This window comes from Pollachius pollachius, assembly GCF_949987615.1.
Source record: "Pollachius pollachius genome assembly, chromosome: 3".
Classification (NCBI taxonomy): domain Eukaryota; kingdom Metazoa; phylum Chordata; class Actinopteri; order Gadiformes; family Gadidae; genus Pollachius; species Pollachius pollachius.
The window spans coordinates 20,110,570-20,135,624 of record NC_136936.1 but is presented as its reverse complement, the minus strand read 5'-3'; the positions used below and the strand labels follow the sequence as shown (position 1 = coordinate 20,135,624).

General features: G+C 44.3%; 2 protein-coding genes across 2 annotated transcripts; one reads left to right on the top strand and one right to left on the bottom strand.

The window, feature by feature from the left end:
* Positions 1–483: 483 nt before the first annotated feature.
* On the bottom strand, positions 484–8,556 carry LOC307072764 (porphobilinogen deaminase-like). Its single transcript, XM_079732236.1, has 14 exons — positions 8,409–8,556; positions 6,704–6,757; positions 5,855–5,927; positions 5,698–5,747; positions 5,487–5,542; positions 5,076–5,153; positions 4,774–4,851; positions 4,386–4,461; positions 3,974–4,087; positions 3,637–3,675; positions 3,401–3,520; positions 3,196–3,249; positions 2,397–2,483; positions 484–1,942 (listed from the first exon to the last, which is right to left on the bottom strand). Exons 1-14 carry the CDS (start codon positions 8,421–8,423, stop codon positions 1,757–1,759), a joined length of 1,080 nt encoding a protein of 359 aa, XP_079588362.1. The 5' UTR covers positions 8,424–8,556; the 3' UTR covers positions 484–1,756.
* Positions 8,557–16,012: 7,456 nt separating this feature from the next.
* On the top strand, positions 16,013–24,935 carry arcn1b (archain 1b). Its single transcript, XM_079731846.1, has 10 exons — positions 16,013–16,158; positions 16,794–17,057; positions 17,668–17,847; positions 18,883–19,088; positions 19,368–19,529; positions 19,748–19,913; positions 20,318–20,465; positions 21,952–22,060; positions 22,731–22,935; positions 23,219–24,935. Exons 1-10 carry the CDS (start codon positions 16,156–16,158, stop codon positions 23,306–23,308), a joined length of 1,533 nt encoding a protein of 510 aa, XP_079587972.1. The 5' UTR covers positions 16,013–16,155; the 3' UTR covers positions 23,309–24,935.
* Positions 24,936–25,055: the final 120 nt, after the last annotated feature.

The following is a 25,055-nucleotide window of genomic DNA, read 5'->3' as shown; positions in this document are numbered from 1 at the left end:
TCCGGCCTGGGCATGTGTCTGGGTGGAGGGGGAACCTTCAGACTCCTTCATCTCTACGGATTCTGTTCCCCAAGGACTGCCAAACTGGGTGCTAGGGAACATCCTGGGGACGTGCCACCCCCACCCACCCACCCATCAGGTAGCAGCGGGTCAGAGATCGGTGACGGAGGAGAGGCTGAAGGCCGAGCTGGAGCCGCTGCCTCCGAGGTTCCACCACCAGGAGGACAACCAGGGCAGCCTGACTGGGCCGCTGCGGGACTACCCACTACGGGGCACCTTCAGGTGGGATGGATACAAGGGGCCAGTATGGTCCAGTGGAGCAAAGAGAGGAAGCTGAGAGGACCTCCGATCAGATGAAGGCCTCACAACACTAGACCGACCTGGTAGTACTAAGACCCTGGACACTGACTGGAATAGTCCTCCTCCCTATATGCCCTCCTCCCTGTGACCAGCCCCCGCACCATCCAATAACAACACAAACCATGGAATCATTCAGTAGTTATTTATTGGACCATGTTTGACAGCAGTTCAGAAATATAAGTGATTTGAATTTCATTAACTGGAATTATGGGATTCTAAATACATAAAGAAATGTATTAACCTGCAAGTAAATTTAAGGCATAACAGAAAACAGAAAAAGTAGCGCATGCTTCATGTTCAGAGGTTAATCCTATGAACAGTAAGGCATGATTAAAACCAAAGAAATAGCATGCACATCCTTCTTCAGATTACCTCATTCTACAGAGTACAAACTAGCAAGTACCCACAGCTGTACATTGCATTTAGCGACTAAAAGGGACGTTCCCATCACAACCTTGTCTCATTCCCATCATGAAAATAGAGCTCTTTGATTTATTGAACTCATATATATATATATATATATAGGCATGGATGTAAAGGTCACATTGATTATGCTGCGGTGATCTCTTGGTAAAAGATGTTACAATATGTACAGGATGTAAACAGCTGTAAACGGAACATATAACTTAATTGAGTTGAGTTTATGTGGTCAAAGAAAGTATTTGAATAAAAAAAGAAGGTCTAATTTGAGGTTGAGGTTGGCGGCTCCTCGACTGTATCCATCCCTGCCTTCTTTAGAAAGAACCACCTTTACAGGTGGAACTATCCAAGTACACATATGTATGCTATAACCATCACTGACTAATAGCTTAGCAGACGTGCAATTTGAATTCCAATCACAAAAACATATTCCTCTTTGGCACGTTAAAATTGGCTTGGTCCCAGAAGCGTTATGGTCGGGGCCAACACAGGTGAACATCACTTGAGTGATGGCCATGCTTACAGGCCCATCACTAACTCAATGAGCTACATCTGTTAGAACTATTACACCTCGGTGATAAAGGCTGGTTCATTCGAAAGACTCGTTCTCTTACTTCTTCACATAAAGAAAGGTATCTTCCACACAAATATGTCTGTACTTGGGCATGAAATTAAGTTGAATTCCTATTAAGATGTCATCTAAACTCTAGAGCACTCTGTGTCAGAGTGGCACGGGGCTGATGGCTAGCTTGATCCTCCACCTACACCCCCAAGGCTCGGTCCCTGAGATCAGGGGGGGTTATAGTATATAGTACTATAACTATAAATATAGGTTATATTTATAGTACTATTGGACGGCCACATCTGGCCTTCTACATTTACATTTACAAAGACCACGTCTAACTGGCACTTAAGGCACAGGGGAGAAGAGGCAGCATGAAGGAGTTACTGAATGCTGCTGTGGAGGACATGTGGTCTATCTGGCGTCGTTGAGCTGCCGGGCCACGGCCAGGATCTCCCGGGCCCCTTTACTGATCAGCAGCTCGGCCAGCCCGCTGCCCAGCCGCTCAGCGCTGTCCTGGTCCGGGCCCCAGACCTTCGCGGCCGTGACCCCCACGCGCTGCACCTGCTCATCGACCCGCTCCTCCACCCGCTCCGCACCCTAGAGAACGAGAAGACATCGGCTTACACGACAACGTCTCCCCGGATCCCGCTCTGTGTGGACACCAGCTCATGTGTTTCACCATCAGAGGAAGCACCAGGGGCCGCGGTGTTCATCGCTTGGGCACCAATGATCAGAGTGATCCAATGTCTAACCAATAACGTCTGTCTGAGGATCTAAACTACTTGATATGCTAACATTGAGTATCAAGAGGCGGGTGAACGTTGTGACCTTATATTCTGCCTGATATGAACTGGGTTTCTTATCAATTTTGAAAACATTGTCTGCAGTTGTCAAAGATTAAAAAGGCATACGCTGGAAGATAAAAGATGTTGAGAAATTGGACCTTATGTCTGGAGGCTTTCAAAATAGAAAGGAAGGCTTCGATGGCTCCAGTGTACCAAGTGAGATGTAATGAGAATATGTGGAGGATGTAGAGATCTCAGGTGCTGACCGTATTCACAGCAGAGATGCTGGCCTGCATGGTCTCCTTCAGGCTGTCGGAGCCGTCCAGGCTGTACACCGCCCCGGTCAGGTAGAGCTGCACAACCAGAGACATTGGGTTAGGGTAAAGGCCAAAGTATACTACTCCGACTCAGTGATCCATAATCCGACTCCGTAACTACGGAGACCCCTCGAGCCTTCGAAGTTCTCCGTCGGGATGTCGGATACACAATGCAATTCGCCGATCGTTCTTATATGCTCACTGCTAACCATGTAAATAGTGTTGAAAATAAACTTCCAAAGCTTTTAAATCGTATTTGGCGATTTATTGTTCCTTAATGTGCAAATTAAACAAGGAACAAAGTAAATAAGGTGCAAAGTGAAACCGGAAAAAGTGATTCCGGAAAGTATTGTTGTTAGAGGACCTATCACAGCCCTTGCTGTCTCCGCCCGTCTCCGTTGCGTCGACGGATAGTTAAAAAATATTGGATGCGCACGTAGAGCTACGGAGAGGGTCTCCGACGACGGAGAGGGCTCTCCGTGTCTACGTACAGCACTTTACGGTGTAGTTAAACCAACCTTAACCCTGCACAACCAGAGACACACTGGGGTAGGGTTAGGGTTAACTCTGCACAACGGCTTCACTTAAAAGTTGCTTTTATTTTAAGAGCTTCTTTAAGTCACTTAGAACTATATAAAGTAATGCATTGCTTTGGATTTACACATTTTTCCCCGAGTCATTCCATGCTTGGCCTCTATGTGTGATAGAGGCTCGGTATGTGTGTGCGTGTGTGTGTCGGTGTGTTTACCTGGGAGTCCTTCAGCTCAGAGTGCACAGCCACAGGAACGCTGCACCCGCCCTCCTGTAAACACAACACACCTTTAAGCACGCTGGAGTGGACTTAGGTCTGAAAGTTGCTGCTTGAGCGTTTGGGACATGAAGTCTGCATCTACACTACTGAATTGTGACTGCGCGTGTGTGTGTGCGTGTGCGTGTGCGTGTGTGTGTCGCACCAGTGTCCTGAGGAAGGCCCTCTCGGCGATGCAGCGTAACACGGTGTCCGTGTGGTGGAGAACAGACACCATTTCCAGGATCTCCGTGTCCCTCGCTCGGACCTCCACAGCTAGCGCGCCCTGAGGACCAGAAGGCAGAGCTACACACCTGTCCTATAGCAGACACAAAGAGCTACACACAGAACTACACACACAATGGTACACATCTATCCTACAGCAGACACAGAGATACACACCTGTCCTACAGCATACATACAGTCATCTGGTTTCAGGATCTACGGGAACAAATTAAGATCAAGTTAATTAAATAGAATGCATGGAACTAGTGATAGCATCAATAATGGTATAGGTTTTAGGTAGCCAAGATAGAGTATATGCATCCCAAACTAGGAAATGTATTTCAGCTATTTGTAAACTTAATGCGTGTCTTGCATGACATTAATTAGTCAAAATGTAACATTGGCATACCGAAAATGAACCTTTCACATGTATTGTTGTGGAAATCGATTGACGTGTATGAGGTTCAACATCCCTTTGTGTACAGAGTTGCTGCGGAAACGGGATCAACAGTACCTGGCTGATACGACTATCCCAGCCCATCCGCTTCAGGCCCGCGGCGGCCAAGATGATGGCCGAGTAATCCTCCTTGTCGTCCAGCTTTTTGAGCCGAGTGTTCAGATTCCCTCGCTGGAGAGGGGCAATGGATGCTTAGGAAAGATTAACCCTGCTGGGAAGAATGCCTGGAAAGCCACAATCTACGTCAATGGGTACCGCCTGATTCCGATGCCTAGTTTCCCCATCTTAAAGTACCAGGTTTACTTTAAAGAAATAAACAGATTTTCCCAATCTGCATGTTTTGTTTTTATCTCGTCCCTGCAAGTTCAGGGACAAAACAACAAATTAAAAAGAGCTCATAGCTTCATGGAAACATGCATCCCTGTGTGGAACAGTCCATGAGTGCACGGTCTAGGGACAGAGAGGATACGATATCTTTGAAGTTTAGGTGGGGGAATCTCTTCTTCAGCTGAGCCGCCCGCCGGAGGGAACTGGTGCCGATCACGCTGAGGAAACAAACAGATGTGTGAACATCTCATACATGTCTCACTTTTTATTGAGTCCTTCAGCAGACGCTCTTTACCAAAGGGACTTTTACAATCACACAATTCAGAAAGCAGAGGGACTCCGGCCTCTATTTCAGCAATGCCCGCGGGTAGACTTCTGATGTCTTTGGGGTTTCATGAGATGATCCATCTCTGGCAGGACTTGACACAACACCGTCCTCTTTAACTTGTACTGGAAATGCAAGTCTACACGCCATGGTTGGACTGGGCACAGCAGAAAGTGCCAATAGAAAAAAGGGCCATAAGACCGACCTGTTTTGGGGTAGCGTGTCGAGGGTCTGCCCAGCGTTCTGGGGGTGAAGGACCACTGCATCATGGGGGTTCTCTCGTCTGAGAAATGAGACAATTCAACCACAAATAATCAAATCAGAGCTGCCAGGATACTGCAATAGCTCTAGTCAAACTAGAAATCACTTTTAAATCACGGATTGTAATCATCTCTGTTCTATGGAACAACTCACACAGACACACATTTTATCGGTGAAAAATCCTTCCTTTTATATTATAGACACTTGTTATATTTACCTACATCCTGTTGTGTGCATCAGACTTACTTAAGTATAGCCCCAATGGTGAACCCTGGTGGCAGACTGGTGGGAAGGTCCTTCAGTGAGTGGACGACCAGGTCCACTCTGTGGGACAGGACAGAGTATTGGAGACTCAACATACTATGTAAGAATGGAGGCCTTCTCTGGTTCCTTTGAGCTAGTGGACGTCTAGAGAACAGGGCAGTGGAGACTCCCCATACTAGGTCCTAATAGAGGCCTTCTCTGGTTCCTTTGTTTAAGCAGGCTACTGCATTACAATGTGGTGGGGGACATCAAAGCTTTGCCCTCTAAATCTCCATATGCGCGCGTGCGCGCACACACACACACACACACACACACACACACACACACACACACACACACACACACACACACACACACACACACACACACACACACACACACACACACACTTACTCGTTCTTCTCCAAGGCAGTTTCCAACTCTTTGGTGAACAAACTCTTCTCCCCGATCTTAGTTTAAGAGAAGAAATGGGCATTTAGAATCTTGTAAAGCATGGAAAACACAAAATCGTCCTATGTATAATTATAAACACATTATATGTGTATCTTAGATGAAATTGCCAGCCTTTTTCAGTGATATATCGAGACATCCGCAGCGTGCTCACCTTAGATAAAGCGGTGTCAAGGATTTTGTCTCCTGTCGTTGTCATGCCAACTGAAAGAACAGGGAAGCAGATTTAGGATCCTTGAATGGGACCAGAGTGGCGTAACATTGCGACAGCTGGTTAGACAAGGAAGTGAACAAACGGAAATCCTCCTTACTTATTTCTAAAGTCACTTCGGGATACAGTTCTTTCAATTTTGCTGCAATGCTGTCTGTCTGGATACGGGCAAGCTGGTGAGAAAGAATACAACCATTAAATGTATTATTAGAAAATATGAACCACAACATATCCACACCGTCTTTGCAAATCAATAGACATTAGGGCTGAACCATTAATCAAATTTAAACCGACATCTTAATGTAATAGAATGTGATTTGCAAATCACATTCTACCTTATTTACCTGGGGGGGGGTGGTTACTGATACTGACTGGAGATCAGTAGGATTCGCATTTATTTTTCTTTTACAATTCAAGTTAAATAAATAGTCAAATAAAAACTATTTTATTTTTACTATTTTTTGTTTATACGTTGACTGCTTCGAATGTTGTGTTGGTCATTGTAAAGAATGATTTATTGCCTGTTCAGTGAATTATACAGTACATAAGGAACTTTAAAAACAAAAATTGCATTCTAAATCGCAATATTGGTCAAAAAATTATTTCCCCAAATCATTCAGCCCTAAGCCCTACAATCACCCAATCAGTAGGGCAGACAGTAAACTGCGGTTATCTGGGAAGGTCAACGCAACTGGGCTATCTCTGTGCTATGGAGGGGTCTGACTGCTGTATCTTCAGCGATAGACAATGACCGCAGATAAAACGTCACTTGCAACGGACACATTGGATCAAAGAATGGAGTGGCCCTTCAAACGAGCAAGCCAGACTGTGGGCCTTGTTCAAACATCAGAGACCAACCAGGTTTTAACTGAAATAGAGGGGACTTAAGAATGAATTCATTTAAAGATAAAAATTGGAAGTCGAAAACATTAACATTCATGTACTGTACCTGGCTTTTGCGGGTTCCAATCCGAATGACCCGGCTAACTTTACCACTGACATCCTGCAGGGAAAAGTGATCAAATCATTCAAAAGTCTTTTCCATCATTCAGCCCGAAATCTGTCACTAGTTTCGGTCTTTGTACAACAGAGCAACCAAACCGTATTTATTCTCAAACCTCTAGCCTCTTATCCCCTTCATTTGAAGAAGAACAAAACAAACTCCCTCACCCTAATGGTCTTGTAAGGTCCTTGATCCATAGCAGGTCTTTAAGAGCTCTAGCACTGCCCTGAAGGATGTCTAGCTACGTTCTGGTAGAAGGCCGGGTTGTACTGTACAGAGCTGAGCTCATACAGCACAAAGACCGTTAAACAGTAGTCTCCTTCAGCACCTCCTCTTCAACTTATCTCTGGTGTCCAAAGATAAGTGTGTGGATTAGTGAAGTCAGTTGGAAAAGGCAGGGAGGGGTCGCTAGGGAGGGTCGTTGGTTGGCCTACGAGGTGTGGTGTCTCTATCTGCTGCTCATACCCCTCTCTGTAATGCTCATCTTCCTTTTCTTTGGTAAAGGAGGATTTATTGAATGTATTGAGCATTCATTTAAGTTGGGTCCATGTGGCCCGGTGAATCGACGTTAAACCAGCAAGAGGCTCTACAGTAGCAAACAATGCAGTGAGAAATGCAGATAACCCTTATTCAAAGATTCACACATTGGTGAAGATAAAGGCATTAATTGCTATACTAATCAGTAGCGTAGTTGTACTAAAGGCTGTGAACATTATATCATAATACTCTTTAACTTATGAATATTTGAACTAAATTAGTTTAAGCTAAATACTGCCCAAAGCAGACTACCCTGGATTTAGTGCAAAACCTAGCTGCACCCAACCCCTTGATAGATAGAGAAACATCAGGTGTACGGTCAGTTATCACAACTATGTGTCCTTGAAAGCATAATTTTAATTGATCAACTATAACCGACTGTTACTGACCCAGTCTTTGAGGTAAAGGTATTTTAATAAAAATAATGATATAACCAATCATTGCTGAACTCTCTTACGTTGCTGGGCTCTTGTTTAACTCAACGGATCTGTGAACACATATTGACCAAGTGGCTATACTATATCCTTATTGATCTGGTCTTCAGAGAGTCTGACAATTAGAGAGTACATGAAGGGAGTAACGTTACATACTATTAAAGAAAAGAAACGTTACATACTATAAAAGAAAAGAAACGTCAATTACTATCAAAGAAAAGCTGGTCTTCAGAGTCTGGCCATTAGAGAGAATATGAAGGGAGTACTAAAGAAAAGCTGGTCTACAGAAACCATTAGAGAGAATATGAAGGGAGTAAAGAAATATAGGCTACGTTTGTATACAATATGGGGATGTTAAAAAAATTAACCTTCAATGGTTTAAATGCAGTCCACAGATTTCTCTTTGTCGTCTATAGACATGTATTCACATGTATTTATGTTTAATCATTGTTTATTTCATTATGCACATTTAAAACGTTCTAGAATAAATATACAGTAGTAGTTCTGTCAAGACTCGGAAAGAAAAACCCAGTTAGTCCAATTAGCCAACAGCAGAGCAGTACGCAGAGACGGACAGGGCAAACAGCCAATCACGGCCCTGCACCAGACACATAAGGAGCGTGAGCGGAATGTGGTGGCTACATGGCAGAAACCACCGGATCACCTCAGTAACGTCCTACCTCTGGAGCCGACATTTCACCTGGTACCACTGAGTGCTGTTGTAACCGCTCGTCTTCTTCGATACAGAACCAGTTAGACTCCGCTAGGTTCTGGAAAAGGGTCCCAACGTCCGGACCGTAAACTTTGCCATTGAGTGAAGGCTGACCCCTGACGTCATCAGCCGGCTTGGCGTCACTTCCTGTTCTTCTTCTTCTTCCTCTGATTAATGGCGGATCATAGTTTTTAACTATATACCGCCCCCTACTGGACTACTACATGTGTAACAAGGACGTTGGCAAATGATACTTTAAATCATAAAAATAAATTCAGAGAAAAAACATACAAACAAACAAAACAAAATGAACAAACTACAAAAAGGAATAAATGAATAGAAATATAAAATAAAATAATAAAATATATATATATATATTTAAGGTTAAATTATTCTAATTAGTTCAGTATCATTAAGATACATAACAAAATACCTGCTTCTTTGTCCCTCCATTCCTTGCTCCTGTAAAATATTGAAGAAAATTGTCATTTTCTTCATCCAGTTCTTTCCATTTCTGCCTGTGCTGGTCAAATTTCTTACATTTAAATAAAACATGATTAACATCCTCTACAACTTTGCACTCAGAGCATACACCATTACTTTTACCTATTATTGCTAGAGTGGAATTAAGTCCAGTCTGACCTAATTTAACCTAACCTTGTTGCTACAACTTCTTCATGTCTGTTTAGCCCCTTTGAGATCACTGCTCTGGTTCGGTAGTATCTGGCTGAGCTCTCTGACTCCCATTCATCTTGCCACCTTAATATAACCTCTGATTTAATTAATGATATAGCATCACCTTTGGCCAATGGAATGTGAATATCTGTTTGGTCAAATTCCAGTGCTTTTTTAGCTAATTTATCGGCAATTTGATTGCCATAGATTCCATAGCGGGCTGGAATCAAACAGAACTGAATAACTAATCCAAGGCTTATAATATTTAAAAGAAGATGCTTTACCTCTATTACCAAATCTTCACGTATTGAATTATCTGTAATTAAACTTTGTAGTACTGCCATAGAATCAGTACATATAACTGATCTAAGAGGTTTAGTATCTACCACCAATCTAAGAGTGGTTATTATTGCAGTCATCTCTAATGAGTATACTGATAAAAAGTCACTCACTCTAAATCCATTTCCTTTTACAAATTCTGGAATATATATACCAATACCACATTGCCCTTTTGGATCTTTAGAACCATCTGCAAATATTTTTAGATATCCATAGTATGAAGTATTTAAATAACCTAAGCAGGCTTGAGCAAAACTTTGCTTGGTGAGATGCTTACCTTTTCTGTTAATAAATCAATGTTTACCTCTGGATCTGGGAGCAGCCATGGAGGAATACAACTTAAAGCTTATTCTGGACCATACTTTAATTCTTTCAATCAATACTAGTTCACTAGTATCGACAATATTCCAACCAAATCCATTGGCCTTTTTAGTATATTCCGAACAATCACTAAGCACTGAAATAGATGGGCTGTTAGCACTTCCTTTTAGTCTAACCCAGTATGTTAAAGACAATTGCTCATACCTTAAATGAATTGGGGCTTCCATAGATTCTACTAATAAGGCGCTTGTAGGAGTTGTTTTAAAAGCACCTAGGGCAATCCTCAACGCTTTATACTGCATTCTTTCAATTTTCTTGAAGGATCTCTTACATGCTAAACTGTACACTATACAACCATAATCAATTGTTGATCTCATCAATGCTTTATATATGTAAATCAGTGACTGCTTGTCTGCTCCCCAACTATGCCCTGTAACCATTCTCATAAGATTAGTTACCTTTTTACACTTTGTTTCGATATAATCAATGTGATATTTCCTTGTGAGTTTGGCATCCAACCGTATTCTCAAGTACTTACAATTTTCACTTCTAACAAGTTGCTGATTATAGAGCATAATTTTGTAAGTTTCAGGGACTTTTTTCATAGTAAAATATACAACCTGTGATTTTGAAACAAAAAAATTAAAACCCAAATCAACTCCCCACTGTTCAAGTATATGAATGTCCTTTTGAATCTTATCATTAATATGTGAAAGGTTGCGTCCTCTTCTCCAAATCACAGCATCATCTGCATATAATAGGCCTTCATTATTTTCTCCCAGTTTGTCAGATATGTCTTTAACCATTATGTTGAACAAGATGGGACTAATAACACTCCCTTGAGGGATACCATTTTCAACAATAAACTCATTAGATACTGCATCACCTACTTTAATCCAGATGGACCGTTCAGAGAGAAAATCAAGTATGTAATTATATTTATTTCACTTCCTGTTTCCACAGTAAACCAATTATGAAGAATAATGAAACATTTACGTACATAATAAAGAAAATAAGGAACAATAAGATCGATAATGAAGAATAATGAAACATTTAGATACATAATGAGGAATAATGAAATATTTAGATACATGATGCATTTGTCCCACCTAAAAATTATACCAGGGGGAGAAAAATATTTTATTTTATTTTGAAAGCGCAACACAGCGTCTTGTCACCGCTTCTTATTCTAAAAAACTGGATGATTGAGCGTGCAATTAAAGAATTGATTTGATATTTATCAGTTCATTATTGCCATTCAAAATGTGTTTTCCTTTACATTTACAAATGTATCTTTTTAGTAGAATAAAATATATTTGTGAATTTTTTCAGTGTAGTTAATTTATGACATATTTCTGTATTTCAAACCATTAACGGATGTGTCAGGTTTCTGATATGTGTCCCCCCCAATGTTAAACTCATTCCTACGCCCCTGATTAAGATACATGATGAAGAATAATGAAAGATTTAGATACATGATGAAAGAAATAATGAAAGATTTAGATACATAATGAAGAATATGAGACATTTAGATACAAGATGAAGAATATTGAAACATTTAGATACATGATGAAGAATAATGAAACATTTAGATACATAATGAATATAAATAAAACATTTAGTTAAATTACTGGAATATAAAGAGTTCAGTATTCATTCGATATGGAATCGATCAGCGAACACTTTTGTTATAGAGAGGAAGTAGATAGAAAATGTTTCATACATATCTTATGTATAATTTATGGTAAATTAAAAAAATACAAAATAACATTTATACTATACATGTATAAATACCATATACTATGCTACTACAAATTAGCTTACCCTGTTTTTACAGAGCCGTACTAAGGGAGGATCTTTTGAATAGCCACTCATGACTCAAGCAGGACATCTGGTGTCTAGATATTGTATTGCGATACTAATAGGGGTTTGGTAGCCGTGGCAACAAATAACCAAGCGTCCATTTCCTGTAAGAAAGTCTTGAACAAGGCTTCTGAGACAAAGTTATCTGACCATCAAAGATGATCAAAATGTCCTCTATGAAATATTTAAATTATGATAAAAGGATGATATATTACGAAATATGTGCAAAACGTTAATCATTATGTTTGTAAGCACTGAGACATGATTATAAACTTTCAACTTTTAATTTGATTTTGTCTGTTGTTATAAATGAAACGCTATATGGATGGACTAGACCTGTCTTTTGTTATAAACTTAAATGCTATATGGATGACTAGACCTGTCTGTTGTTATAAATCAAATGCTATATGGATGGACTAGTCCTGTTTGTCGTTATAAACTTAAACGCTATATGGATGGACTAGACCTGTCTGTCGTTATAAACTTAAATGATATATGGATGGACTAGATCTGTCTCATCCTCATCCGCTTATCCGGGGTCGGGTCGCGGGGGCTGCAGCTCAAGCAAAGGGCCCCAGACCTCCCTTTCCCGGGCCTCATTGACCAACTCTGACGGGGGGATCCCGAGGCGTTCCCAGGCCAGTGTTGAGACACAATCTCTCCACCTAGTCCTGGATCTTTCCTGAGGTCTCTTCCCAACTGATCGTGCCTGGAACACCTCCCAAAGGAGGCGCCCAGTGGGCATCCTTACCAGATGCCTGAACCACCTCAACTGTCTCCTTTCTTAGCAGAGGAGCAGCGCTCTAATCCGAGTTCCTCACGGATCGCTGAGCTTCTCACCCTATCCCTAAGGGAGACGCCAGCCACCCTCCTGAGAAAACCCATCTCGGCCGATTTTACCCGCAATCTTGTCCTTGCTCTTCATCAACCATCCCTCATAACCATAGGTGAGGATAGGAACGAAGATCGACCGGTAGATCGAGAGCTTTGCCTTAAGGCTCGGCTCTCTTTTCGTCACAACGGTGCGGTAAAGCAAACGCAATACCGCCCCCGCTGCTCCGATTCTCCGGCCAATAACACGCTCCATCGTACCCTCACTTGCAAATAAGACCCCAAGGCACTTGAACTCCTTCACTTGGGCTAAGGATTCATTTCCTACCCGGAGTAGGCAATCCAACAGTTTCCTGCTAAGAGTCATGGCCTCAGATTTCGCGGTGCTGATCCTCATCCCAGCCGTTTCACACTCGGCTGCTAGCCGATCCAGATTGTGCTGAAGGTCACAGGCCGATGATGCCATCAGGAACACATCATCTACAAAAAGCAGTGATGAGATACTCAGACCACCGAACGCAACCCCTCCCCACTATGACTATGATATCCTGTCCTTGAATATCAGAAACAGGATTGATGACAAAGTGCAGCCCTGGCGGAGGCCAACACCCACCGGGAACGAAACTGACTTGCTGCCGTGCAAGCGGACACAGCTTTAGGAATACAGAGATTGAATGATCCTGAGGAGTTTCTCCCGGGGGACCCGGGAATACACCTCTTCAAGATCCACAAAACACATGTAGACCGGATGGGCATACTCCCAGGGCCCCTCCAGGATCCTTGCGGCAGTTAAGAGCTGAAGCATTGTTCCTTTCAATCTGAGGTTTGACGATTGGCCGAACCCTCCTTTCCAGCACTTTCCACACTTTACCAGGGAGGTAAAGTGTGATACCCCGGCAATTGGCAGACAATCTCTGTTCCCCTTTTTTGAACAGGGGAATCACCAGCCAGGTTTGCCACTCTTTTGGCACTGTACTCCCACCGTAATGTTGAATAGGCGTGTCAGCCAAGACAGCCCCTCAACACCCAGAGCTTTCAGCATTTCTGGCTGGATCTCATCAATCCATGGAACTTTGCCAGTGCAGAGATCTTTGACTACCTCAGTGACTTCCATCAAAGAAATTGACGACAAACCACCATCAACCACAAGCTCTGCCTCCATCATAGAAGGCGTGTTAGTCGGATTCAGGAGTTCCTCAAATTGTTCCTTCCAAAGTTCGACTACCTCCTCAGTTGAGGTCAACAGAGTCCCATCCTTTCTGTACAAAGCTTGGATGCTTCCCCGTTTCCCCCTCCTGAGGTGCCAGATGGTCTTCCAGAAACACTTTGCTGCCGACCGAAAGTCCTTCTCCAAGGCCTCTCCAAACTTCTCCCACAACCGCTGCTTAGCCTCCGACATGGCAGCGGCTGCAGCCCTTTGAGCCTGTTGGTACTCTGCAACTGCCTCAGTAGTCCTCAAGGCCTCCTTCTTCAGTCTGATGGCTTCTCTGACCTGGGCATCTCCGGAGAAGAATAGAGTCTAACCCCTATCCAGGGGTACGGTACCAGAGTTGAGACTGTGCGTAGAGGTAAGCCCCATAAGATCTAATTGGTAGCGCTCTACCTCCCTCACAAGCTCCGGTTCCTTTCCCCACAGTGAGGTGACGTTCCACGTCCCCAGAGCCAGCTTCTGCTGCTCGGGTCTGGTCAGACGAGACCCCTGACCTTCAGTGCGACATGGGTGGCCCACCACCTGCAGCACCACCTGGCCCACCACCTGTAGGGCCCATAGGACAGAGAGGGGGGGGGGAGTGCCACGTCGTTTGTTCGGGCTATTCCCGGCCGGGCTCCGTGTCAAACCTGGCCACCAGGCGCTTGTGGACAACGTTATAGACCTGTCTGTGGTTATCAATAAAACGCTACAGTATGGACTAGTCCTGTCTGTCATTATAAATGAAAGGCTATATGGATGATTAGACCTGTATGTCGTTATGAATCAAACACTATACGGATGGCCAAGACCTGTCTGTCGTTATAAACTTAAATGCTATATGTATGCACTAGACCTGTCTGTCATTATGAATTAAAGGTCCCATGGCACACTACTTTATGGATGCTTATATATAGGTGTCAGTAGGCCCTTAATACAGTATTTGAATACGTTCAAGAAATTCAGCCTTGGTGCAGAATTGCAGCCACTGCAAGCCAGTCCCACAATGAGCTTTTTACAAACTTGCCGTTTTTTAGAGGCGGGTCAATGTGGAGGGTGGGGGGGGGGTGTGTGGCCCTGAGCAGCTTGCGGCCACGGTACCATGCGCTCGTGTTTATAGTGGATGCATCAAAATGGCGAGGCGCACACAGCTTTTGGCCGTGTTCTGTAAATATTCTGGAACACTCCGGGTGCTCAAGCTGGAGTCCTGGAGCTTTCCATCTAAATAATATCATATTATACATAGATATCTATATCATATAAAATATATTATCACAGCCAAAGGCTGTGTGCGCCTCAAGACGATATTATGAATCTCAAACGACTGCGTCGGGTTCTCCGACGTCTCTGGTTCTTCCACTGCCTAATCAATCTGTAGTAGACTGAATGGCGACATGGAGGAGAAAGGGATTGTTGCCCGTTTTTGTTGACCGCGATTGTCTCCCGCCTGAGCCCCGCTGCCCTTTGCCCGCTGCAGAGGCACCGGGCAGCACTGAGGTAGTGGTGCTCTGTGTGTGGTGGTGCCTCGCGGCAGCGGGCAGCAGGGCCCCGGCGGAAAACAATCACGGGCAACAATCCCTTTCTCAATGTCACGGTTCATGTACTTCAGGGAGCCAAAGCCAAAGTTCCTTTCCCAACAATTCCTTCTCAACCATGGCTGAGATGACCCCCACTACGAGTCCTGTTGTGGAAATACCAGAGACATCAGAGAACCCGACGTGTACAACACTTGCGTTACATTGTGTGCATTCACACACACACATACACACACGTGGCGCTCGCACGGTCGTAGCTCATTGGGCAAAGCAGAGAAAGGGGAGGTAACATGACCCCGTATGGCGACATACGGGGACAAATTCCAAATCCGTATGAGCTTTGGTTTTTCAAAGGCAGAGTAGGATAGCTAGTGCTCGTTTTACACCTAACGCCATTTCTAGCTACTGGGGGACAATAGGCCGGCTAGGGGAACTCATATTAATGTTAGAAAACCTCAAAGGGAAATTTTCATGCCATGGGACCTTTAAACGCTATATGGATGAACTAGACCTGTCTGTCGTTATAAATTAAACGCTATGGATGATAAGACCTGTCCGTCGTTATAAATTAAACGCTTTATGGATGGACTAGAACTGTCTGTCGTTATAAACTTAAATGCGATGGATGGACTTAAGTGTGAACAAGGACGTTGTTCACCCGCCTCCCAGAGAGGCGGCTGATCTCGCCCTGTGTTCCGGATGAGACGTGGCTCTGGTCTCGCGCTGTGTTCCGGTGAGACGTGGCTCTGGTCTCGCGCTGTGTTCCGGTGGTCTCGTTGCTCTGGTCTCGCGCTGTGTTCCGGTGAGACGTGGCTCTGTCTGGCCGCCATATTGAAGCTCTAGCTAACAGTCCTACAGCTCGGAGTCCACTGTTAACTCGAGATACGACGTTTAAGAGCTACTTAAAACCACAGGAGCCGAACTTAAAGGATCAGATATAGTTGTTCCGCAGAGAGACCAAAATGGTGAGTGTGTCTCCTAGCCGATAGGTCTGGTATTCTTCATTCTTTGTATCATCATAACATCTGCTAACATGACAGCAGCCCCAGTTCATCTGACGCCGAAGGACTTCACATTTTGGAGCTCATTAGTCCGTTCGGCTTGACGACGACTGTTGTAATGGGTTCAAAGCACGAAGATCCACTCTGTATATCCGAGCCGAGTGCGGCTGTAGCGAAGCAGGAGCTAACCGCAGTCTGCTGACGGCAACGATAAACAGCTAGCTAGCTGTCTGGCTACGCTACCTAGCTAGATAGCTAGCCAGATAGACAGGTAGATAGCTAGGTAGCTTGACAGCTATCTAGCTGCGGCTCGTCATTATATGATGTTCTGGACAATATTCCTTGTCGTTAGCCGACAAACGCTATTCAAGTCACGTGCCATTTACTTGATGCGGTCTAAATATCCAACTTCCTCAAAGTTTACGTTCTCCAAGCTCAAACCATTTCATTTAAATCAAGCTAGCTAACCTGTCTCTGCTGTTCCGCGTCAGCTCATCTCCCATTACGAAATAAGTGTTCCTTAACTGGCACAATGAGGATGAAGCAGGTGTCTGGTGGAGTGTTGTGTGTAGAGGTGATGACATCCCTGTGTGGTGCAGGTGCTGCTGGCCGCGGCGGTGTGCACCAAGGCCGGGAAAGCCATCGTGTCCCGGCAGTTTGTGGAGATGACCCGGACTCGTATTGAGGGTCTTCTGGCTGCATTCCCCAAATTGATGAACACCGGAAAGCAGCACACCTTCGTGGAGACGGATAGCGTTCGCTACGTCTACCAGCCATTGGAGAAGCTTTACATGGTCCTGATCACCACTAAGAACAGCAACATCCTGGAAGACCTGGAGACGCTCAGACTCTTCTCCCGAGTGGTGAGGAAACGTAGACCTGGCCTTCCTTTAGTGTACGAATGTGTGGACATGGACGCAACTGTTGGGAAGTCTTTCTGACCAAAATATAAAGTTATAATGTTGTAACAATAATGTCTAATGAAAAGTAATGCGAAGTGTCCCATTGACATCTTGTTGACAAAAGGGGTGGGGTTCACCCTCTTCTTATATGTTCAGATAATCTAACGATATGATAAGATAATGTTAAGATCATAACCAAGTTAATCATATTCTCATATTCCATCTGCTTTTATGCATCAGTACTACTGATGCAAAATGTACAACATTGAGTAAAGGTAACTTGCTAAATGATAATTCCCAAAGTTTTACAAATGAATAAATGTGTTTTGAGAAATTGTATTTTAAATTCACAGTAAATTCAACTATTTTCAAAGCCAATGCAGGTCTTTATTTTTTACCTGCTAAAAAATAATTTTATTTGATAAATGTTTTTTTCTGTGGCTTTAATGGAACTTGAGAACTACAGTTTTGAAACCCCTTGAGCTGCTCTGATGAGGTTGTTTACAATCCAGGCCATTACTTTTTCCCGGTTTCTTTCTGACTCATCTTTGTTTATTCCCGGTCTCCTTAGATCCCAGAGTATTGCCGCGTGCTGGAGGAAAGTGAGATATCAGAGCACTGTTTTGACCTGATCTTTGCCTTTGACGAGATCGTTGCACTGGGCTACAGGGAGAACGTCAACCTGGCCCAGATCCGCACCTTCACAGAGATGGACTCCCACGAGGAGAAGGTCTTCCGTGCAGTCAGAGAGGTGAGGCTCCTAGCAGTCAAGAGAGGGGAAGTCCCTAGCAGTCAGAGAGGTGAGGCGTCTAGCAGTCAGAGAGGTGCGGCGTCTAGCAGTCAAAGAGGTGAGGCGTCTAGCAGTCAAAGAGGTGAGGCGTCTAGCAGTCAGAGAGGAGAGGCTCCTAGCAGTCAGAGAGGTTAGGCTCCTAGCAGTCAGAGAGGTGAGGCTCCTAGCAGTCAGAGAGGGGAAGTCCCTAGCAGTCAGAGAGGTGAGGCGCCTAGCAGTCCGAGAGGTGAGGCGCCTAGCAGTCAGAGAGGTGAGGCTCCTAGCAGTCAGAGAGGTGAGGCTCCTAGCAGTCAGAGAGGTGAGGCTCCTAGCAGTCAGAGAGGTGAGGCTCCTAGCAGTCAGAGAGGTGAGGTTCCTAGTGCAGTCAGAGAGGTGAGGCTCCTAGCAGTCAGAGAGAGGTCATATTTGACATCTATTCATTTTCCTATTAATGAAAAAAATTATAAATATCAAACACTCTTAAGTGAATTATCTGCATTGACCAAACTGGTTAAAAATCAAATAATTGTATTGTTTGAAGGACCTGGCAATTGCCGTGGTCACATCCTTGGTGACCTCTGCACTTGAAAGGTCCTGGTAAAGACTTGTAGTAGTGGTTCTCGGCCAGGGTTGAGAATGAATTAGTGCAAAGAAACGTTAGTCTTCATAAGAGAGCCCCTCCTCGTCCAATATTTTTCAAAACACAAAACACTCAAACTTGCGTACCCGGGTAGTTTGGCTGTTTCGCACAAGCTCAATTTAGCCTTACAAGCAACTGTAACACTGGCTGCCTGGTTCAAATTTAAAGTTGTTTAGAATATGCATGTCTTCCCCTCTCTCTCCCCTACCATCCTCTCTTACTTCACAATAAAAAGCTTAAAACCTTCAAAAATAATAAAAATATATCTTTAAAAAATAAAAAATAATGCTAACATTAGAAAGACCCACCCTGAAGGCCATTGTAAGTTGTTCTCAATAGGCCCGTTGACCCCTGACCTCTGCTCCCTTACCCTACAGACCCAGGAGAGAGAAGCCAAGGCAGAGATGAGGAGGAAGGCCAAGGAGCTGCAGCAGGCCAGGAGAGACGCCGAGCGCTCGGGCAAGAAGGTGCCTGCGTTCGGCGGATTCGGCAACAGTGGTATGACCAGCATCTCCTCGGGCTCTATCATCACGGACACCATCATGGAGCCAGAGAAGCCCAAGATGGTAGCCGCTCCTGCCAGGTACACCGCTCACACTCGCTGTCTCGAGACTCGGGGTCTACCGGGGAAGGAGTCCCTATTAAAGTTTATATTATTATTTTAGATTGGATATTAGGTTCATTGTTATGGCGTATAGATCTACATGTTTTTTTATTGTATTTACATTCCTGAGCTGCTCGTAATTATGTGGATACATTTAGTGTCATTTCCACATTTGTACTGGGGAGGGAACCATGAAACGGGGCCTTGTGGTTGGTAATTGTCATCAGATAGGCTATCAACTAGGGCTTCTTTTTGCAGACCAAGCGGCCCCAGCAAAGCCCTGAAGCTAGGTGCCAGAGGGAAGGAGGTGGATAACTTTGTGGACAAGCTGAAGTCTGAGGGGGAGACCATTATGCCTTCTGCTGGGAAGAGGGGCTCGGAAGCATCCAAGGTCCTGCCCCCACCGGCCAATGTAGAGGGGTAAGTCGAGCCACGTCACACCATAGCCTCTTGGGAAAATTATCTGAACAAAAAAAAGATGACTGAATTAAACATTGTTACCAATAAAAGGTCTTGGATCTCTGAATGAAACCAAATGTTGATATGAAGAATGAAAACTACTTCAGATGAGACCACATACGTGTTAGGATGACAAATATTGAGCCATGGAGGAGATGCTGATGGTGTGGGTTTATCAGGGTGCACCTGAGGGTGGAGGAGAAGATCTCCCTGACGTGTGGCCGTGACGGAGGCCTCCAGAACATGGAGGTGCTGGGCATGATCACGCTGCGCGTCTCGGACGACAAGAGCGGCCGCATTCGCCTGATGATCATCAACAACGACAACAAAGGACTGCAGCTTCAGGTACTGGTCCAGTGCTGGTTAAAGCTCCTGGTTCCTTCCTTTTTGTAGGACTGAAGGTTCTTGGCCACTGGGATGTAGGGATGTGATCGTATTGTTTAAATTGTTTCTCAGCCGAGTTTCTGAAGTAGCTTTTAGGTGCTTGCTGCATCAGAAATGTCCATTTTCTTTCTTTTCTGACTCAAATTATGAAGTGAATACTTTTTCTTAATTATATTTTATAGCTGATGTGGGCATTATTAAAGAAAATGCTTTAGTATTTTTCGCTATTTAACGATAAACCAAATAATCAGAGGATTACCACACTGATCAAAACAATGGTCATTCACAACCCATCAAATAGTAATGTCCAACACCGTAAAAGAGGCGATTTAGTGGACCTCATCTTGTTCTCTCCTCGTGTTTAGACACATCCCAACGTGGACAAGAAGCTGTTCACGGCCGAGTCGGTGATTGGTCTGAAGAACCCAGAGAAGTCGTTCCCCCTGAACAACGACGTGGGCGTGCTGAAGTGGAGGCTGCAGACCACGGACGAGGCCCTCATCCCCCTGACCAGTGAGTCTCCAGCACCACACAGGCTGAATGCAGTTCATGCTTTATTCAACCTTCTCTTCATGTTTGCCTCGGTGACTTCGAAATAGGAATGCTTTTGTAGGTTGTAGTGTTAAGTTTTCGACCAGTTGAAGGGAGGATCAACAATTAGTCTTTCCTACGCTGCTATTAAGGGTTGAACACCACATTTTCCAAAGAGAATCTCTATAATCTGCGTCCTGCTCTGCATCTAGAGATGTTTCTGTTGCTCAGCCCCGTTAGCCTGAGTGAACGATAAATCATTAACAGAACTGGTATTTAAGTTAGCGGTAATTAACGTTATGGATATGATCATGATGCTCAAAGGACCATAATGCAGTGATGTAGCACCAATCACAGTCACGCATTCTTTAATAAACTTTAATTGATCCACATATCTTTAACTGTATTATTTCGCTAGCGATTGCATAATGAATTGAGGATCTACAATAACCATGATTGGCTATATGAAAAACGAAATGATTGCCCAACCCTTCAGTATCTACCAACAAAATAAACGTATATACATACTAACAAAAATAAGTCGGGCACAATTATAAGGATGTATAGTAAGCAAGCTGCGCGTACAGATGCCACCGCAGGCTTAATATTCACCATTTGCATCATAGCTCTAATGATAATAATAAAGAGAAGCTTTATTTAGACACTGTCCATGTCACTGTGGCGAATGATTCATTGTAACTTTGTTTGCTAGACAGAATCTCGCAGCGGGAAGCGGCTGTCTCCCCTTACATTATTGCTACATTTTCTCTAGGAGAGGAGTCAGTGTGGCGACACAGCGCTGTGTTCTTTCGGGCTCAATAAATGCAATCAGATAGTGAACATGGGGCTCATATAGTGGATTATCCACTAGCCTATACATGAGCCCCGTGTTCATTATCGGACCGCATTATGGGCAGGAGCCTAATGAAAACCCGACAGGAATAAGTTGGCTACAATTCCGACGAGTTTGATTGACAGAAAACTGTTCAGGTGAGAATGTAATGAGCGCAACGCGCAAGCATATTTAAAAGGCCTATAGCCTACCAAAACAGAGTGTTGATAGAAAGAAAACTCACTTTTTAAACCTCCAAAAGACCGGCCCCGCACGGCCGCCGAATAGTCGAATCTCTGGACTGAAAAGGCAGATCTGATTCGACTCAGAAAACTCTGAGTCGGGGACAGCCCTACAAATTGTGCATATGTCACCAGACTGCTTGTCATTTCCAATCCATTTGTCCCTCTGTCATGGGACTTGTACAGCGGTTCTTGTCGTGGACTGGGTCCTAGCGGTTCTTGTTGTGGACTGGGTCCTAGCGGTTCTTGTCATGGACTGGGTCCTAGCGGTTCTTGTCGTGGACTGGGTCCTAGCGGTTCTTGTCGTGGACTGGGTCCTAGCGGTTCTTGTCGTGGACTGGGTCCTAGCGGTTCTTGTCGTGGACTGGGTCTTAATAGGTCGTTTCTTCAACAGTTAACTGCTGGCCTTCAGAGAGTGGCACCGGCTGTGACGTCAACATCGAGTACGAGCTGCAGGAGGAGAACCTGGAGCTGAACGACGTGGTTATCACCATCCCCGTCCCGTGAGTACCTTCCCCCTGCTGGGCTCCGTAGAGCCGGTCACATCCTGAGACGTGGTATTGATTTGAACGCGCCTCTCTTTGCAGTATGGATGAGGTATTGATCATCCAGAGTGGTAAACTACCACCTTAGTCCTATACTTCTACTTATCACTATCTGTAGCGTGACATGGTGTATTCCTGTGACATGATGTATTCCTGTGACATGGTGTATTCCTGTAGCATAACATGGTGTATTCCTGTAGCATAACATGGTGTATTCCTGTAGCATAACATGGTGTATTCCTGTTGGCGTCATGACTGAACAGGGTCTTGTCTTCAGGAGGGAGTCCCCTCCCTCTCTCCCCTCATCATGTGTTCCTATGTCACCCGCTCTGAGTTAATTCCAGTGTTTAGTTTTATGACCAAAATACCAGTATATTGTCTTTATGTGCGCTGATCCAATTGACATTGTACGTTACCACAATCTTTATGAAATTGGAAAATGTCGACATGGCTAAATTGATCAGAAAGAAAGTGCACATGTCCGCCTGACCCTAGTGCCCCGGTCTACAACACATGGGCCATGGGGCTTGATTTACCTTCTGCCTGGGGGGTGTGTTGGGGCTTTACCGCTCAATCGCTGGGTTACTGCCTTCTCAAAGCAGGGTTTGTTTTTGCGGTGCACTCCCAGGTCCGGCGTGGGTGCCCCGGTGATCGGAGACCTCGACGGGGAGTACAAGCACGACAGCAGACGGAACCTCCTGGAGTGGTGTCTGCCCGTCATCGACTCCAACAACAAGAGTGGCAGCCTGGAGTTCAGCATCGCAGGCCAGCCCAACGACTTCTTCCCCGTCAACGTGTCCTTCGTTTCCAAGCGCAGCTACTGCGACATCCAGGTGAGTGCGGGCCGAGAGAGACACACACACACAGAGAGCAGAGAGCCTACTGCTTTATCCAACTAGAGCCGGATCCAATGGCACCTCTCGGACTGACTGTAATGCAGCACCACTGAGAGGCCAGTGGCCAGAATTGGAACCAAGGTTTATTCAATCGGCAGCAGCAGCATTAAGATGGCTTGAGTTCCCTGCTGCGTAGAGCGTCGGGTGACGTTCTTGATGTGGTTCTGCAGCCTCATGACGAAGGGTCTGACCTCCTCTTCTTCTGTCCCTCCTGCTGCAGGTGGCCAAAGTAACACACGTGGACGGGGACAACTCTGCTCGCTTCTCCTCGGAAACCTCCTTTGTGGTCGATAAATACGAAATCCTGTAAGAAAATGTAGATAAGATTTACAATTTAAGAAAAGCGTGAAAGCAAAAAAAATTTACAACACCAACAACAAAATTAAATAGCGAGCTCCGTGGAGGAATCCGTATGTTCGCACTGTGTACCGTTTCCAGAGACTACATCTACAGGCTGCTGCAGCCTCCTCCTCCTCCCCCACCCTCCCCAGCGTGGGGCCACTGATGATGTATTTATATGTTTGTATGAGAGAATATCATCTATATATAAAGAGTGAAAATTGAACTGGTAATTCAAGTGATGAGAAATAATGATGCAGACAGATGATAAAACAAATGCTGTTTCCACAGAAAGACTAGGTAGAGGTGGGCTTAAGGGATGAGGTCTGAGGGGGTGGTTCCACAGCAGGGGGGACATGCGGAGGAAGTACAGGAGGTTGGCTTGGAGCCAGCCCACCCCATTAAATGTAAAAGTAAACTTGCCTATCTCCTTTTTTATTTCCTTATTTTTGTGCACTCATCTTGAGATGCCAAGCCCTGGAAGTTCAGATCCCAGACATCAGACTTCCTCGCTTTTCTTCTTTCCTGGTATGCAAAGCGCCATGTTGCAATGGTTGCTGGGTAAAGTAGATCTTGAAGGTTTGAGCTTTTATTGTTCTTTGTGAGCTCAGAATTGTAGACGTGTCAATCATGATCTGGCTGTCAGTCACAATGCTATGTTCTCCTCTTGCTGTTTGGATCGTTGTATAAAGAAATGATTTGTTTGGTCTGGAAAAGCCTCCTGCCACCCGCCCCGTCAATGGCTTTGGAGCGGTAGTATATTTTGTAGCTGGGAAATCTACTAGCAGCAAATGGTTGATAATGTTCTATCTACCATCTGAATATTTCATCAGCAATACCGTCACAATGGCTTCTTTTTGTTATTGTGACTTGGCTACTTTTCACTGTTTCCCTGTTTGAATTGTTGATGTAAGTTCTCAGCTAATCAGAAAAGATAAACGATTTATAGCAAGTTAGCATTTGAGGTATTAAGGGATTCTTGCCGCATGTCAAATGTTGGAACTACCGGGCAACATGTTTTAAATGTTGCTGAGGTTTGTTGACACCAAACAACCTCTTCACAAAACAACTTGCCACTTCTCCCTTATGTTGGGATGACTCTAGGTGAAGTGGTCAGAACTCGCAAATGTGTATCATATCCTATATGGCCCGCCATTAAGCCTTTTACCAAGCTCCTTTCCTAGTCCACAAGCGTGAAGCAGAAGGCCGAAGGGCCCAGTCCACCCTAGATCTGATGCTCCAGCAGCCTGGTTGGTTCCCTTCAGACGGAGGGGGGGAGGGGGGGAGACTGGGACTCTGCATGTCTCAGATCTCAAAGGGACTCTTCTAGGTCCTCATTCTCAGATATACTTTGTTTCCAATTGTCTTCATTATTCCAAACACAATTCTGATTTAATGTTTAATATTTTCTGTTTCTATTTTAAATATTTTTCTTTACTCCCCAAATTTCAATTTAGCAATGGTTGTGGGGTTGAAGAAACAACTGGATTGAGCATTTTAACTATGACAGTTAAAAAGGGGAATCTTAACATTCCAGTGTACAATTAGAAAATGACAAGAATGAATCTTTAACAAAATAAAAAATGTATTATTAAAAATGCAAGGCTTGTTTTGTTTTTTTCTGCTGAAACATCTCTAATAATGGGGAGCTTTTAACCAGTTGTTTGTAGAGAAAAAATAGTAACTTCAAGAATCCAATTAATGAAATGAGTATCAAT

Bases quoted from the DNA above. Each gene is read 5' to 3' on its own strand.
- LOC307072764 (XM_079732236.1), bottom strand. The intron at 5,748-5,854 runs GTAAGGAGGATT...CTGTTCTTTCAG, and splicing joins CGAAGTGACTTTAGAAATAA to TTGGCATGACAACGACAGGA. The intron at 3,676-3,973 runs GTACTGTTGATC...TTGTTCCCGTAG, and splicing joins GGGATAGTCGTATCAGCCAG to ATCCTGAAACCAGATGACTG.
- arcn1b (XM_079731846.1), top strand. The intron at 17,848-18,882 runs GTGAGGCTCCTA...CTTACCCTACAG, and splicing joins TCTTCCGTGCAGTCAGAGAG to ACCCAGGAGAGAGAAGCCAA. The intron at 22,061-22,730 runs GTGAGTACCTTC...GTGCACTCCCAG, and splicing joins GTTATCACCATCCCCGTCCC to GTCCGGCGTGGGTGCCCCGG.